Source organism: Amphiura filiformis, chromosome 1, assembly GCF_039555335.1.
Source record: "Amphiura filiformis chromosome 1, Afil_fr2py, whole genome shotgun sequence".
In the NCBI taxonomy this organism is placed as follows: domain Eukaryota; kingdom Metazoa; phylum Echinodermata; class Ophiuroidea; order Amphilepidida; family Amphiuridae; genus Amphiura; species Amphiura filiformis.
The window spans coordinates 32,752,725-32,770,102 of record NC_092628.1 but is presented as its reverse complement, the minus strand read 5'-3'; the positions used below and the strand labels follow the sequence as shown (position 1 = coordinate 32,770,102).

The window sequence follows — 17,378 nt, the reverse complement described above, 5'->3', positions numbered from 1 at the left end:
AGAGGTCGTGTCAGTAAATGCTATCTTTTTGTCACAGGAGGTATAGTAAGGGGTGGGGTATAGTACTGTTTTTCACCGTGTTTCTCGGTTATTTTGTCATAAAATTAAATATTCTGGGTCCCTGAGGGTGCCACTCCCCATATTTTGGATATTTTCCAAAATGAATATCTCACAAATTAAAACAGGTGTGAGGATTTTATTTTGTATGAGTCTGTCCGAATACTTGCAGCTATATAATATATTTTACTTTCTTAAAACATTCTGAGAACTGTGTTGTTATCTTCCGTAGATAGCTCTATAATACATAATGACACTTATGACTTCTTAAATGAAATATCTCCGAAAAAAGTTATTCAAAGTTTCACAAACTTGCTTAAAACTTCCTCGAAATTGCGGTAAGTTGCACAAAGTTGCTTTTTAAGTTTCTCAAAATCGCGTAAAGTTATTCAAAATTTCACAAAATTGCTTAACATTTTCTCAAAATTGCTTAAAGTTGCTGAAAAGATGCTCAAAAGTTTTCAAAATTACTCAAAATTGCTTCAACTCCCGCGCAAGCTGCGTAAAGTGAGCGCGGATTCCATCAAATTGTCAAAAAATTTCATGCAGCACAAATAGGTCAGCAACCTCACGCACTTTCGGGGAACTTTACGTAACATTAAAAAATGTTGCAAAATTTCAGACATTTTTGGAGAATTTTGACACCTTTGGGCAACTTCCCCTGTGACATGTAGCCTAATATATTGGAGAAATCCTACATTCTTTGGTAGGAAATACACCAAATTTGGCACAGATGTAGAGCTTAAAGCTGTAGGGATTAAAGTGACATCAGATATTTAGGTTGAAAAACATACTTTTTATGTGATTTTTACCACAATTTTTACCCAAAAATGTCATTATTACAGAGGATATAACTTCCTGAAAGTAAGTGATTTTAATTATCTTCGTTACGTAGCTGTGAGTTTGCTGTGGACATAAATACATGCTGTGACACTAAGGACGAACCTTCTCTATACTTTTATGAAAAATCCATCTCTGCCGGCATTTCAAATGATGAAACTCGCACACCTCAATAATTGTCTTCAAAACTGCCGCCAAAGAAAGAATAGTTTAAGGTCACTCAAGCGTAGCAAATCCTTTATTCCATACAATGATTGCTTCGTAACATCATAAATAAACGATAGATATCGACTATTTAGTAGAAGTAAGAACAGGACACAGCAATATATTGCATAACATTACTTTGTGCTGAACGGTTAGTAATTTTACAGATTTTCAAAATAGGTTGCTTTGTCAAAACTTGGAATACACCATTTTTACGCAATCCTCTCTAACTTCTACTAGAAACGTCCAATTTTTAAAATCTAAAAAATCTGAGAAAGCTAAATATATATAAAACTTAAATGCAAATCAATATGACCAATAGAAATGCCGTTCATACCTAAATAATTCCATCTTTCTCGGTATAAATCATTCTGGGACACCCTGTATAAGCGGGGGTATAAGCTATAGGCGTAGATCCCGGGGATGGGGGATAAATCCCCCAATATTTTGCCAGGGGGAATGGTCCATACAATCATCAAGGGGGTACTACACCCTGGTCAATTTTGTGCCTATTTTTGCATTTTTCTCAAAAATTATAGCGCATTGGTGACAAGTAAGATATGTATATTACAGGGCAAGGACTACAACTACTGCACTGAAAATTCAGAAACTCAAGGCAAGTAGTTATTGATTTATTGATCAAATATTGGTTTTCCCTCATTTTTGACTGTAACTCCACAACTGTTGTCTCTATTGAAATAAAATTTCCAGTGCAGTAGTTGTAGTCCTTGCCCCTATATTATAGGCCTAGGCCTACATATCTTACCACGGTCACCAATGCGCTATAATTTTTGAGAAAAATGCAAAAATAGGCACAAAATTGGGCAGGGGTGTAGTACCCCCTTAAGGGCTTGACGAGACAAAGAATGTTGAATGATTGATCAAAAGTTGTGTGTTATTATTTGTGAGCTTTCACTGTTACTTTTTAATGTTTGACTTTTCGGCAAAAACTCCACAACTGTTGTCTCTATTGAAATAAAATTTCCAGTGTAGTAGTTGTAGTCCTTGCCCCTATAATATACATAGGCCTATCTTACTTGTCACCAATGCGCTATAATTTTTGAGAAAAATGCAAAAATGGGCACAAAATTGGGCAGGGCCCCCTTAAGGGCTTGACGAGACAAAGAATATGTTGAATGATTGATCAAAAGTTGTGTGTTATTATTTGTGAGCTTTCACTGTTACTTTTTAATGTTTGACTTTTCGGCAAAAACTTTTTGCCGGCAAAAACCAAACCCTGATTTATTTTGTCTTAGAGTGACCCTGCCTGCCGAGTCACCCAGGACCCGGCCCCCGGGACCCGGCCAGGGACCTCTAACCCCAAATAGTGAGGAAAACCAAGCCAAGAAATATTCAAATCCCGGGTTCAAATCGGGGTTCAAATACAATCAATTCAAAGTTGCGAAGTTCATCTACCCGTTCATTCATCCAGCTTGTACCAGTATACTGACGTTCATCATAGACGTAAATCGTTCTCGGAATACGTCAACATAATATCCAGAATGTTCTAGTAAATTTAAATGGATCTAAAGTCCGTAGAACAAATTTTTTTATTTGTAGAGCCATAAGTTGCATAAGTTCTCGACTGTGCATGTACCTCTTTCCTTTTTTCATTGACAGTGCATTTATATAATGGAAGTTGCAAACCAGCAAAGATGACCCATGATCCCGGGGTAAATGTTCGCATAAATAGGGTGCAAATGTCTTGCTATCACGAGACATGATTCGATTCTGCGCAGAAGATTGCTTACGCTCACGTTTCCCGAAATGAGGCTGCGCTGATATGGTTATTTACACGAATGGGACTAAGCTAGCAAGTTGCTTTGTAGTGATATCGTAATCCTCGACAGTGTTTCGAGACTACATATAGCCACAATTTTACAACTAACCAAGGATTGAGGACTATTATCAGGATAATTATACGTTTCTGCCAATTTGTGGATTTTTATAGGAGTTAAATTTAAATTATAAACGTACAAAATGGCCAGCACTAACAACTCCGTCACAAAGCCAAAGAGAAGGTAAGCTTCCATTTTCATGATTTTGTCTATCCATTTGCTTGTTTACCGTGTTTACACACTGTACAGTTTACATGTACATGGTGTACATGCATGCATGTACTTACTTTAGCCTTTTTAGGGACCCTGGCTAGCTAGTTTCCTCTTTCAGCAAGTATATTTTTGCATACATTTTTTATGTTCTCAATTATCTTAGTACCTATCTCTCATCGGTGTCAGGACGTTTCGCCCCACACCAGTACATACCACTACCAGTTCGCCCCAATACACGCACTACCGCGACCAGTTCGCCCCAATACACGTACATACCACGACAAGTTCGCCCCAATTGACTCACTGTGTAAACTGTAAAGTGCCGTGAATGCAGTGCATGCGGTCATATGGCCAATCAATACAACTTCCAATTGTTTGCATTTATATTCATGTATTATGGAATAATCAATACGACCTATGAATATTATAGTAAAAATTATAGTATTATTATTATTTTCTTATGATAACAATAAAAAATAACTATCATTATTTAATAGTACTAGTATATATTAATCATATCTTAATTATTATTATATTATTGAATCACTTTACATTGTGTTGTTTAATTTGTTTATTTACTATACATTGTAGGCCTATATCTTTGTAAACAAATTTGACGGTGTTCTATGAATTTTATGCCATTAAAATGTATTAATGTATTTTATGAATTTATCATGTTTTTACAATCCATTGTTAAGTAATTAATACAATTTGTATTTTCAGTAGACAGTATGCAGTGCTGTTTTTAAATAAATGTTGAGTATTTGTAACAATTTGGCTGGTGCTATAAGCGTGTAATGCTATGAATTTGTTTAGAAACCCATGTGATTCAGCCCCGAGATTCAGTTGAGCTGACTATGTTTATGTTATGAAAACATTTTATTTTTGATCATGTAGTTTTCCATCCATATGGGTTTTTTTTTACTTACCTATTTTATCGAGTATGTCACTTTACGACCCGAGAATCACGGGCCGCTTTTTTGAAATTGTGACGTAGGTCTATATCGGGAGGCACGCGAAGAAGAAAAAGTTGGGATTTTGTTTGCAAAACTGGTTAAAGTCCAGTAATCCATTACTACGATTTCGGTCCAATTTTAATTCCTTTGCCAAAATATTATTAATGTAAGCGCTCCTTTACCCACATCCAAAGACCCGTCCTTCTTTTTTTTTCACGCATAAAAGGCAAATTTTTGCTCCCAAGACCATTTTGTGGGAAAAGTCCTATATGTTCAGATCTGCAGGCAGCCAAAAGATTTAATGGTGTCTTGCAGTGCATCAGCATGCGTTTGAACATTACATACATTATATCATCATGCATGGTACTGTATACTTTTAATGTAGGGAGTGGGATTTTGACGCCATATAGGCATAACGTTTAACACCCTCCACACCCCGCCCGCCCACACGCACCCCCACATAAAGCTCACCTTCATTCAGCAGTATAAACACACATACTAGAAGAATTGAGCGGAAATGGAAAATGTTACTTTTAGCACATAAATCTGAATTTGAGTTTTCTTTCTCTAATAATTGAAATGGAAAATCTTTCCCAAATAATTTTGTTTCTTTGCTTGGTTAGTGCTCTCTATACAACCACACCCGTATACCCCCCACACACACAACACATGATCGTCATGATCGGTCACCCATATACTTAAACATTAGGCCTACTCATGATAAAGGTGTGTCTTCCAGTGCATATTGCAGCATGTATTATAGACATTATATATTATATCTTCATGCATGGTGTATCCGGTAATGTATACTTTTCATGCAAGAATGGGATTTCTGACGTTGTAGGCATACTAAACCTTTTAAAAACAACTATTTTATACACCTCTCCACCCCAAGTTACATAATTAATCAGTATTGAACAGAATAAAAGAATTGAGCGCGAATTGGAAAATGTTACTTTTATGGCGCATAAATCCAATTTGTGTTTTCTTTCCGGTATAATTCAAATGGAAAATATTTCCCATTTAATTCTTTTTTACAACATAATATAGGCTAAAGCCACGATTTCTCCGTGTTACAAAATTAAAATTCGTGTTACAAATTGGACAATTTCCGTGATTTTCCATTTTCCAATATAAAGCACTGAAAAGTGAAAACAAACATGTTTTATAAGTGTATTTTGTATTACCCTTTACTGTAGTAGGCCTAGAATTAATGCTAAAATGGATTGTTTAATGGTTGATTACTGTCAAATAATCACTTTTCTTTGTTTTATTTTGCAAATCAACACAACAGTTAGACAGTTTACACAGTTGTTTTACTATTTTGTGGCATTTTCAAATTTCCGTGGGCAAACCCGAATTCGTGAATTTTTCCGTTTTTCCGTATCAGAGAAATCGTGGCTTTAATATAGGCCTAATACAATATTTCACACGAGAGATATTCAATTTATTTATTCTCTGACAACAAACTTTTTCTTCTTCAATTTTGTTTTTACTTTAAAATGTAAAACAAAAGTGGCGATAGCCTATTTAATGTTTAAAAATGCCCAAGCTTACATTGAACTCGGCCAAATTCATTATGTTTTAAAGATATTGGAGCTACCATGGGTAAAAAAATCCAATTAATGGAACAATTTTGTGTAAACGTGTTTATTGATAGGGGCTTTGATTTGATATAATTTGAAACTCTATTTTCCCTGTTCACGCGTGCAAGTATAGGTCTTAGGTCTTCCCTATATCAAACACCCAGATTTGGAAGATACAGGTTGTTCGGGTTTATGCATGATATCATTTTAAACTTCATATAACTCATTATTTTTCCTGTTCACACACGCACCGTCTACTATAGTCTATATATCTACCTCGAGTCACCGGCACTAGCTTTGAAGTTCAGCGTGTTCTGCATTAGCTTAGTATAATTATATATCAAATACCCAGATTTGGAACTATAGCCTATATGTTTCTCTCTTAGGCTTTCTGCATGTTATACTATGCAGTATGCAAATCACATTTCTTTACTGATTTCTAACAAACACCACCGTGAAACACCAAACCTATATATTATATTAATCATACTTATTTATGAAGGGTGCAATCTGACTATTTTTGATTTGTATATAATGGACAGTTATTTCATCATGCCGATAGATTATGCTACCGTGCAGCAGTGCGCTGCAATGCACCGGTGCTCCTTTGTTAAAAGGAAAATCCCTGATTAGACACAGTCAAAGAGCTTTTAAAATCCCCGATAAATTCTTTGTTGAATATTAGGGGAAGGTGGGGCATAACGGAACACCTAACTTCAAGGATGCTCTGTGACGTCACCATAAGTAATATGTTTCACGTCCCCTCCCGCTTCCTTTTTTGAGGTTTTCTCAAATATATTTTTATTTTTTGAAATTCAGTTATAACTTTCCAAAAAATATGTCTAGGAACTTGGAATGCTTTCTATAGCCTTGTTAAGATACAAGAAACATTTTAGGAAGGTTTTGTGATCATTGGAGGGGGTGTAACTCTCAGAACAACAAATAAAAAAGGGGACTCCTCCTTTTTCCAGGCATTATTGAGCACGCCAAAACAGCCATAAGTATGGGTATTTACACCAATTTTGCGATAAAAATAGAAAATAAAAAGCCCCTCCTCCTTCTTTTTTTGAAAACCGGACGTGAAACATGTTTTTTTTTTACTTGGCCTTACGGGTATACTCGACTGACAAATTACATTATTTGATTAACAGTTTGAGCAAATTTGAATAGAGTTCGTCTTACTTTCAGAAAATTAATCTAGAAAATTAAATCAGAGGAATCAATTATTTGCGGTCATGGATATTTCGGGGACAAAATTGTGATATAAAGTGAAATAAGTATTAAAATATTGGTATATCGAGAGCAATAAATATTTTGCATAAAGCATCCAATTTTATCATTATTATGTTTTGGATCCAATATTTTCACACATTTGGACTCATCCCACTCATCAAAACATAATAATAAGAAAAAAATAGGAGGACCCCAAAATGGAGTAGATGCTAACAAATAGAGGCGTTTTGATGGAAGGCCCTAAAAATGAGTTCTTTCTGGGCCATATTCTAAACTTTATTTTATTTATTTATTTATTATTTAACCTGGGTGACCAATCAATGCACTGGCACTGTTCTCCCTTGGTTCCCGGGTAAACTTTTGGTATTTTGGTTGCAGAATGAGATCAAACAAGAAAACTAAATGTGTAAAAAAACAGGGACATATATCCCACATATCCCTTTGAGCAAGAGGATTTATAAATCATGATAGTCCAGGAAGAATTAATCCCTTAACCGTCTCTTTACCGGTAAATGGTCCCAATAGAAACACGCCAGGCTATTGACAGGCAAGTTGCAGAAATTAAGAAAAACAAAATGAATCATAATAACTGTCAATCACAATTATCAAAATTGTAAAAATACATTTATATTAGAGAAGTATGTCCTTTATAAATGTATCTGATATAAAATACAAAATTATATAATCAAAATAATAGTATAATTAAAAGATATATAATTAATTTATATTTATATCTTTGATTAACCATTTTGCAAACAAAATCATTGGATTTTTCTTCTTCGTGCACTGCCTCCCACACCTTAAATCGCAAACACAAAACACGGCCCGTAATTCTCGGGTCTTATAAATCAAATTGAGAGCAGACTACTTGACCCGGGACTTGTCAAGCAATCGATCGTACATCAGTGTTTAAAGCACGCGGACGCTTGGCCCGGGACTTGTCAGGCAAGGTACGCCGTTGTATGTTCTGGCACTTTTGCGTGCTTGGTGCACGGAACCGTTGATTGAACATATCACACCCGGCGTTTTCGTGTAAGTGGCAGCAAATAATCCGCCGCTAAAAAAAAAAAAAAAAAGTCAGTGCACAGCACTGAACCCACAAAATATCTCAAAGCTGCGTTTGTTTTGCTAGTTGTGCTTATTCGTCTTTGAAAAATTTGCCAAATATTTTCAGTCCTATTAATAGTTTAATATGTTTACAGGACTGCAAGTTTTGAAAGTTTTGAACATCACAAACTTGTTTTAACTGAGTTTGAGTCGGTAAAATAAAAATACACAAAACTCGCAAGAGTTTTTTTGTTTTATTTTTTTATAAACCTATATATAATGTTTTGTTTTGCCATATTATTTTGCAACACAGCGTATCATTACCATTTGCTTACTATACTATACTATAGGCCTACTATACACTGTACTATACTATACTATACTATATACTATATACTATACTAGTTAATACACGCCGGGCTTCAAGCAATCGACCAGGAAACAGTCAACAACAGCCCCAATACCATGTATAAAAAGGGGACGAAAGTGCACGGGAGTGTAGTGTAATTGAATTGGCGTGTAACGGAAGTGAATAGGTTCGAAGTGGCCTGTATCCCGGCACAGCAGTAGATTTCCGTGGTTGAAAATTTGCCAGAAAAGCACTACATTTTTTGTAAAAGCGAGTTTCACAGCGAGAAATTGCGTATTCTATTTGAGCTTACTATCATGCTACAATGATCTCCGTGTCGTAACTGTTATGATTGATCGTATTGATTGGCATTGGTCGCATGCACACTTGACAACGTTACACAGTGAGTCAATTGGGGCGAACTGGTCGTGGTATGTATTGTGTATTGGGTGAACCTTTTTGGGGCGAATGTGTTTTGGGGTGAGACGTCTCGCATTCCTCTCATCGATTAATAAGATTAAGAAGTTTATTTCTTGACCATGTTGACTTGACTAGTACTACTACTAGTACTAGGCCTACTAGTACTAGTACTAGTACTACTACTAGTAGTAGGTATCCCAGACCCAGGCAAACCTTAGTTAACACATTTGCTAGTCAGCTAAATTCGCCGACAATGTCAATGCATATTTACATAGAAATTTAAAACAACTGGCCGAAGAAGGAAACCTACATAAATAGGTTTTCTATACTTCACTTGACCCAAGTATATGATTTTTTATGGTGATAAGACAATCGCACATGGAATTTTAGAGGGATTTTGATAGCACTTCCATTAAAAAAGCTGCTATCATAATGAGACTAAGATCTAGAAACACCCCCGAAATGCCGTTTTGGGGAATTTTGCTAGCTGAATCTTTTTGCAACTGATTAATTGCAATGCGCTCAAACTAGTACATGTAGGCCTACGCGGTGCGGCGCGCTATGTCCGCAGATTTGCGTGGCGCCATGATTGCGAATGTATTTTATTATTGGAATTCACTTTTGAATGTGACGGAAAAGTAAAAATCACGCCTCTTCAATAATGTCCGACCGTGATGTCGTAAAACTATGAAATTCGGGGAGAGGAGAGGGAGGATGGAGACATGTCTGTAAGAATTATTGTAAATCTTCGCTTGATTGTTTGATTTTTGATCGTCTAAGAGAAAAACTATAACATTTCATATAGTTTTACTGAGAGAAAAGCCGGCAAGAACGTAACATGGTGGCAGCGGAAAAAGTAAATCTACAGATTAATGTACGCCATTTCCAAGAAATAGCCTAAGAAAGACTCGAAGAAAACGCCAAGAAAACATCAACGAAGTTTTCGAAGAAAGAAACTTGAAAATCGACAAAGAAGGTATCAAAGTCGCTAAGAGATGTTCATATTTTCACAGATGAAAATGATCAGTAATATATATTATAAAATTTAAATGAGGATTGTGCGATAGTGAAGCAAGTATTATAAATATTGCAAATGTATGTGCACAAATGAAAGGTACGTACAACGGAATGTGTATGCAGTATGCGTATATCAAAATTAAATGTTGCATACATCATGTTTAGTAGAGATGTAAGCCTAAGTTTACATAATGCACATCAATCTTTGTGGCATTCAAAAATGTTTTGTTGTGTAAAGTATAATTGCGTTTATAAAAAAAAAATAAACAGCTATGAAACATTATATAATAATATTTGACGCTCAGGCAACATCTGAGCTCTTCCGCGAGGTAAGCCTATTAGCGATGCTAATAGCTAGCCTCAACGGGAGCTCCATGGGCCTAGCCCATAGGGTGTCCACTCATCGCCGGTAGGGGGCCTGCCACTCCAATCGCTCAACGCGATGGAAAGGCAGGGTCCTTTTCTCTTTGGATGCTTTTGCGCCACGGTGGAGGACCGTGCAAAGAAGCTACCAAAGGGAGCACTCTGAAGAAGTCGGAGACTGCCCTTACCATTGGTAGGAGCAGCAAGTCGAAGCACAAGCGCAGGGAGACCAGATCTTCTAGCAAGTATGCGGCTTCGAATATTCCGACTTCAGTAGGCTGTGCACCACCAACAGTACCCGAGCCCACTACCTCTGCAGCGCCCGTTCTGGGGATCTCCCAGTGGACGACCGCTTATGGCTTTCGCCCAGAGATGGGAAACCATCTCTTGGGACGCTTGGGTATGGTCAATGGTGAGTGGGGGTGACAGACTGGCAGCCCAGTCTCCCCACATTCGTCTACACATTTCAGAGGTCCACAGTACATGTAGTACCGTCAGACGGCCCCCAGCGTCGGGCACTACTGATAGGGATCACACAGCTTCTCACGAAGCAGGCGATTGTCGGTCTACCCCCCTACCCCCGGCAAGGAAGACGGCGGCGACGAGAGTCCCATTCAGAACCACAGGCCGTTGAACAAGTTCTTCAGGCCCAAGAGGTTCAGATAGGAGACTCTCGCCTTGGTGCTAACATGCCCCATCAGGGGTATGGGGACAGCATCACTAGATCTCTCGGACGCCTATCTGCATAGGCCAGTCGCCTCTCAATCGGAGGTATCTACGTATCTAGGTACAGGATCAAAATTAACAGTTTTGATACCGGCCGTCCACCTCTCCCAGGGTGTTTACACCTTTGGTCAGAGCGGTGGCAGCGTACCTGATGCGCAGGGGTGTCAACATCAGTTGATATCTGGACGTATTGGCTTATATACGGACGCACTCCACTGGAGACCACAGGGTCTTGTGGGGTTGATAGTCCGTAGGGTGCGGGACCTTGGATTTTTTGATCAGCTCAAAAAGTCCAGCATGGTTCCGACGCAGACACCACTATTTGTAGGGACCCAGATCACCCTCACGGAGGGGATCGCGGTGCCCTCACCCAGTGGGTGGCGAACATGGTGCGGTGTGCCCGACTCTTGGCCGGGTTTTCGGGCAATACCCGCTGTGGCATGGATGAAGGTGGTAGGCCTAATGGCCAGTATGGTAGACCTCGTACCGTACTGCCGTTTCTACGTTAGGCTTACCCAACTGCACCTTCTAGCCTGCTGGCAGGCCCAGTTGTCACCAATTTCCCTCGCGGTTCCGTTGTCGGAGATCGCGAGAGGAACTCTGGTGGTGGACCCATCAGCCCAGTTTGACCCAGGGTGTCAGGTTTTCCTGCACCCCAGTATGTCACGAGTAGCGACCATAGCGTCAAACGGGCTGGGGGATCCACATCCACGGAGACTCCGTCTCGGACCTATGGTGGCCACAGAGACAGAGTTTCACATCAACCTCCTTCACGATCTGTCACGAGGAAGGGTGTCGGGACCAACAGAATGGTCCCTTGCCCCGCAGATCACTCAGACGATCTTCAAGGGGATGTACCACCCGTCGATAGATCTGTTCGCATCTCATCGCAATCATCCACTGCCGGTGTACTGCTCAAGGGTCGCGGACCCCCAAGCATTCACCGTGGACGCTCTGTCCATAGACTGGGGAGGGATGACAGCTTATGCATTCCCCCCGATCTCACTACTCACGAGGGTGGTGGCCAAGATCGGGTGGGAAGATTGCATTGTCATTCTGCTAACGGCAATGCCGCGGGCACTCCCCGAGGTACCAGATCTACTCCGAATGCCGGAGGGGAGGTACCCAGTCTATCACTAGAGCACCTGCAGTTAGCTGCATGGCCCTTACCAGGGAACGCGCAGTGGAGGGATACTTTTCATCAGAAGCTGTTTTTCTCATCAAAATTTTTATGGAGTCAAAATTTTGAAAGCCATTTCAGGGTCACCAGGGGTCATCTGAGGTCAAATTAGTAAAAACTGTCGGATGGGTATGACATTTGGTGGGTACAGTCACCATTTAGAGCCCAATTTTTGGGAGGTCATTTCAGGGTCACCTGAGGTCATCCAGGGGTCATTTGAGGTCAAATTAGTAAAAACTGTTATATGTGCTGAAACTTGTAGTACAGTCAACATTTAGAGTCAAATTTTTGGAAAGTCATTTCAGGGTCACCATGGGCCATCTGAGGTCAAATTAGTAACAATTGTCGTATGGGCATGAAACTTGGTGGGTACCAGAATGGTCGTCTGCAGATCCGTCGGATAACGCTTTTTCAATGGGAAATGAACTTTGCTGCTTGGATGATGTCCCGATGCGTGTTCCGACGGATCTGCACTCGATAGCCCTCGTACAGTCAACATTTGGAGTAACATTTGTGGAAGGTCATTTCGGGTCACCAGGGGTCATCTAAGGTCAAATTAGTAAAAACTTTTGAACGGGCATGAAACTTTGTAGATACAGTCAACATTTATAGCCAAATTTTGGGAAGGTCATTTTGGGGTCACCAGGGGTCATCTGAGGTCAAATTATTAAAAACTGTCGTATGGGCATGCAACATGGTGATACCGTCAACATTTGGATTCAAATTTTTGGAAGGTCATTTTGGGGTCACCGGGGGTCATTTGAGGTCAAATTAATAACAACTGTCGGATGGGCATGAAACTTGGTGGGTACAGTCAACATTTGGAGTCAAATTTTTGGAAGGTCATTTTGGGGTCACTAGGGGTCATTTGAGGTCAAATTAGAAAAAACTGTCGGATGAGCATTAAACTTGGTGGGTACAGTCAACATTTGGAGTTAAATTTTGGAAAGGTCATTTCAGGGTCACCTGAGGTTATCCAGGGGTCATTTAAAGTCAAATTAGTAAAAATTGTTATATGGGCATGAAACATGGTAGGTACAGTCAACATTTAGAGCCAAATGTTTGGAAGGTCATTCCAGGGTCACCATGGGTCATCTGAGGTCAATTTAGTAACAGCTGTCATATGGGTGTGAAACTGAGTACAGTCAACATTTGGAGTCAAATTTGTGGATGGTCATTTCGGGTCACCAGGGGTCATCTGAGGTCAAATTAGTAAAAACATTTGGACGGGCATGAAACTTGGTGGATGCAGTCAACATTTGCAGTCACATTTTGGAAGGTCATTTTGGGGTCACCAGGGGTTATCTGAGGTCAAATGAGTAAAAACTGTTGGATAGGCATGAAACCTGGTGGGTACAGTCACTATTTAGAGCCAAAGTTTTGGAAGGCCATTTCAGGGTCACCTGGGGTCAACTGAGATCAAATTAGTATAAACTGTCGTATAGGTATTAAACTTGGTGTGTACAGTCACTAATCTTCCCATATCCCTGTCCCGTCATATCCGGATGGTGTCCCTTAAATTTAGTAGCCTCTGAGCACTATTGGGATTAGCCTGGCTTCGGCCGAATGTTATAAATAAAAAATAAAAATTAATTATAGCCAAAACCTTATTCAGACTTGTACACTATTCTTGACATTGGCTTATGTATTTTGATACATTTTGATCAGTTTCGGTCCATTTGGACCCATTTCTATCCAATTCCACCAGATTCGATTCAAGTTGCTAAATAGTAATTCCCTAAATTGATTGATGTATTCTTGTATGCTCTGCAAATGAGATAGCTACCAACCAACCAGATGTACCCATTGAATGTGATCTGTCACATTGCACAATCGACTCCAAGAACAATTACTTTCACTGTCACCAAAAGCGAGAGCCACAGCGCCATTGGTGCTCTTGTCTGGTTGGGCCAGGAGATTTTCTGTCTGGATGGCCCAGTGGGCCAGTTGGGATTTTGGCATTATTATGATTGAATTAATGACATGTTACGATATTAACAACAAATCAGGGGCAGTGGATTTGCCCTTAGGGGCCAGCTGAAAACCTTCCCCTTGGGCCAGCTGATTATTGCTCCTTATGTCTACCCCTGAGCCCCTGGTTCCCTGTAAAACCCTGTGAACCAGGGGCTATTTTTTACAAAGTAGCCCCTGGTCCGGCGCTTCTTATTTCCCAGCCTGAAAGTAGGCGGGTGTAATCGGTAGCAATGATCAGTAATGTTTACATTTTTTACCGGTCCCGATTCAGAACTACTGATCATGTGATCAGTGCATCTCTAGAAACTAATTTTGTACAAATTTAGAAAATACCGGTAATGAATTGTTTTGGGATTTTGGCATCACAAACGGGGCCGAAAAATCCCAATGCGGGCTGGTTACGATAAACATAACATTTTAAGACTTCCATTAGCCAGAGCAATTTTTATCAGCCAATACTTTTCAGTTGCCAAATCCAAATCCGGAAAACGGCAGATATAACCAATATTTGCTATTAATTTATCATTCTAAACTTGTTGTAAAAAAGTGTTAAGGGGGTACTACACCCCTGCCCAATTTTGTGCCTATTTTTGCATTTTTCTCAAAAATTATAGCGCATTGGTGACAAGTAAGATACGGTATGTATATTATAGGGGCAAGGACTACAACTACTGCACTGGAAATTTTATTTCAGCACAGACAACAGCTGTGGAGTTACAGTCAAAAATGAGGAAAACCAATATTTGATCAATAAATCAATAACTACTTACCTTGAGTTGCTGAAATTTCAATGCAGTAGTTTTAGTCCTTGCCCCTATAATATACATATCTTACTTGTCACCAATGCGCTATAATTTTTGAGAAAATTGCAAAAATAGGCACAAAATTGGCAAGGGGTGTAGTACCCCCTTAAGGATTAATGTGTTTCAAATTTTGTTGATTACAATTTGAATTTATATATCTTTGTTTTCAGAAATTCAGAAAAGAGGAAGGAAAAATCACGGAATGCAGCACGAAGTCGTCCATGAAGCAAAGAAACAGAAATTTTCTATGAACTAGCACATGAACTTCCAATGCCACACAGTATGTGTGCCCAACTGGACAAAGCTGGCATTATGAGGCTCATACTTAGCTATCTCAAAGTCAGAAAATTAGTACCAACTGGTAAGTTCATTGTTTCAGTTATATTGCATAGTATGCATACATGTATGATCATTTGTCGTTGATTAAAATTGGAAAATATCCCCCCAAAATTACAATTTTATCATGATAGGGGCATCCTTGTCAGTTGTGTTTACTTCATGACATTATAAAACACATCACTGGTTTTGCATAGACCCTGAAAAACAGGGTCTATGGGTTCTGCATTATTAAATATGAAATTCTAGACATTGTATGGAACACAAATTTAGAGTTTACCCAGGCTATAAACTTGTAATTTGTTTTAAAATCAATCACAAATCATAGACCCTAGGGTATTATGCACAAATGACCCAAGCACCTGGCTAGAGGTACAAAGTACTTAGACTTTCCAAATCCATGAACAATTTGTGAAATTCAAAAACTATAGATTTTGCATTTTTGTTGGGGAAGTCACAGCTTTACTGCATTTTTGGGAAAATCAAGTGATTGAAAATGTACATTGTGTGTACATGTATCAATACCTACATCCAAGCACTGAGAGTTTGTCTTTTCCCATGCAACTTCATCACTCATGACCATTTAAGCCTTGAAATAAAGTGGACTGGAACAAGGAGCGATAATTATTTGTTTTTGAACATTGCTCCTGGTTCACTGGGATAATACAAGAACCAGGAGCAATTTTCAAATAGTAAATGCTTTTCTGCATGCAATACAGCATACTCACTACTGCATCAACTGCAAAACTGGAACCAGGAGCAATTTGTTTTAGAAAATTGCTCCTAGTTCATTGGCATTTTACATGGAGCAGTTGGTGGCTTTATGAGGGCAAATTTGCTTTCTGCTCCACTTAGGGGTGGTGCAATAATTATGTGTACCCCCGGGGTGGTGAATTATAGGAGGGGCAAAGATTTTTGGCAGGCCAAAAGGGGGGGCAAGCATTTTTGGCAGGTCGAAGGGGGGGGGTCAAGCGATTTTGGCAAGGTAAAAGGGGGGGCAAGTGATTTTTGGCACAGATATTTTGGGCACCGTTTCTATATTACATGTATGCCCTAAAAAGGTGTAGGAAAACGTTATTAGGAACATGTTCAAATTATATGCAAAATTTCCTACTCGCTGCGCTCGCATTATATGGTAAGATAATTTAAGGTTGTAAATTCAGGTTCCCAAAATCTTGCATGGTAAGGGGGGGCAAAGATTTTTGGCACATCAAAGGGGGGCAAAGGTTTTTTTTGGCACGTCAAAAGGGGGGCAAAGATTTTTGGCTCGCCAGAGGGGGGGGCAAGCGATTTTGGCAGACCATTTTGAGAATTCACAACCCCGGGGGTACACATAATTATTGCACCACCCCTTATGAAAGGCTTGATGTCAGTACTTGTACATTGTACAACTGATGAAGTTAACTCCACAAAAGTGATATTATAAACATAACATGAATTTATATGTAAGGTTCATGCTACTTATTTGTCCCCAGAATTTGTAAAAATTTGTTTGTATACCAAAAACAGAGATCTGGTGTGTTTGGTCTTGGTTCCATGTACATTGTAGGCAAACATTGAGTGTGGAATGTCAGACAGGTTAACAGGTTGACCTCAGTGTTTTGTCAGTTCAAATGGTTTGCTTAATAATAGCAGGATATAGTTGTTGGGCTGGTTAAATTTGAGGCACATGACATACAATTTGGTTTATTACAATGGACAGTGTGCACTGCCACTCTCAAATAAGGAGAGGAGGATCCTAACAATGTCAAGAAAGTGAAATAACAGCTAACATTCCTCATACTGATTTGGTGTATACTGTTCATTGTGGATATAATTAGGTCTATTTCCAAAAATTTCACAAATCATCAAGGAGAACTTTGTGAGAAAAACACAAGAAATCATCATACAAATTAGAAATATTGCAATTTGCATAAACTATAGGCATATAATTATTCCATGTTTTGCAAACTAAATTACCGATTTGGATTTTTTTCCCTGCAGTACATAACATCAAGCAAGAAGTAGAAGACGAGGAGGAAGAAAGATGCGACAGCCCCGTAATTTCAGTGGACCAAATCTTAGACAGCTGCTACCAAAAAGCTTTAGAAGGTTTTGTAATAATCTTATCATCAGAAGGAGATATAATATACCTATCAGACTGTGTCTCAAAGTATCTTGGGCTGAAACAGGTAAGATGTAGGCCTATAGAGGGAGGGCTTGCCTTTTGAGGAGAGCGAGAGCAACCGCTCTCTAC

The 17,378-nt window shown here is 39.1% G+C and overlaps 1 protein-coding gene across 2 annotated transcripts in view; it reads left to right on the top strand.

Moving 5' to 3' along the window:
• Nucleotides 1-2,877: 2,877 nt before the first annotated feature.
• Nucleotides 2,878-17,378, top strand: part of LOC140145361 (hypoxia-inducible factor 1-alpha-like) — a 78,613-nt gene continuing 64,112 nt past the window's right edge. For both annotated transcript variants that reach the window (XM_072167181.1, XM_072167129.1), the window contains exons 1-3: nt 2,878-3,122; nt 14,977-15,167; nt 17,126-17,313. In XM_072167181.1, coding sequence (XP_072023282.1) covers nt 15,077-15,167; nt 17,126-17,313 — 279 coding nt within the window. In that variant the 5' untranslated portion in view covers nt 2,878-3,122; nt 14,977-15,076. The remainder of the gene's footprint in view (nt 3,123-14,976; nt 15,168-17,125; nt 17,314-17,378) is intronic.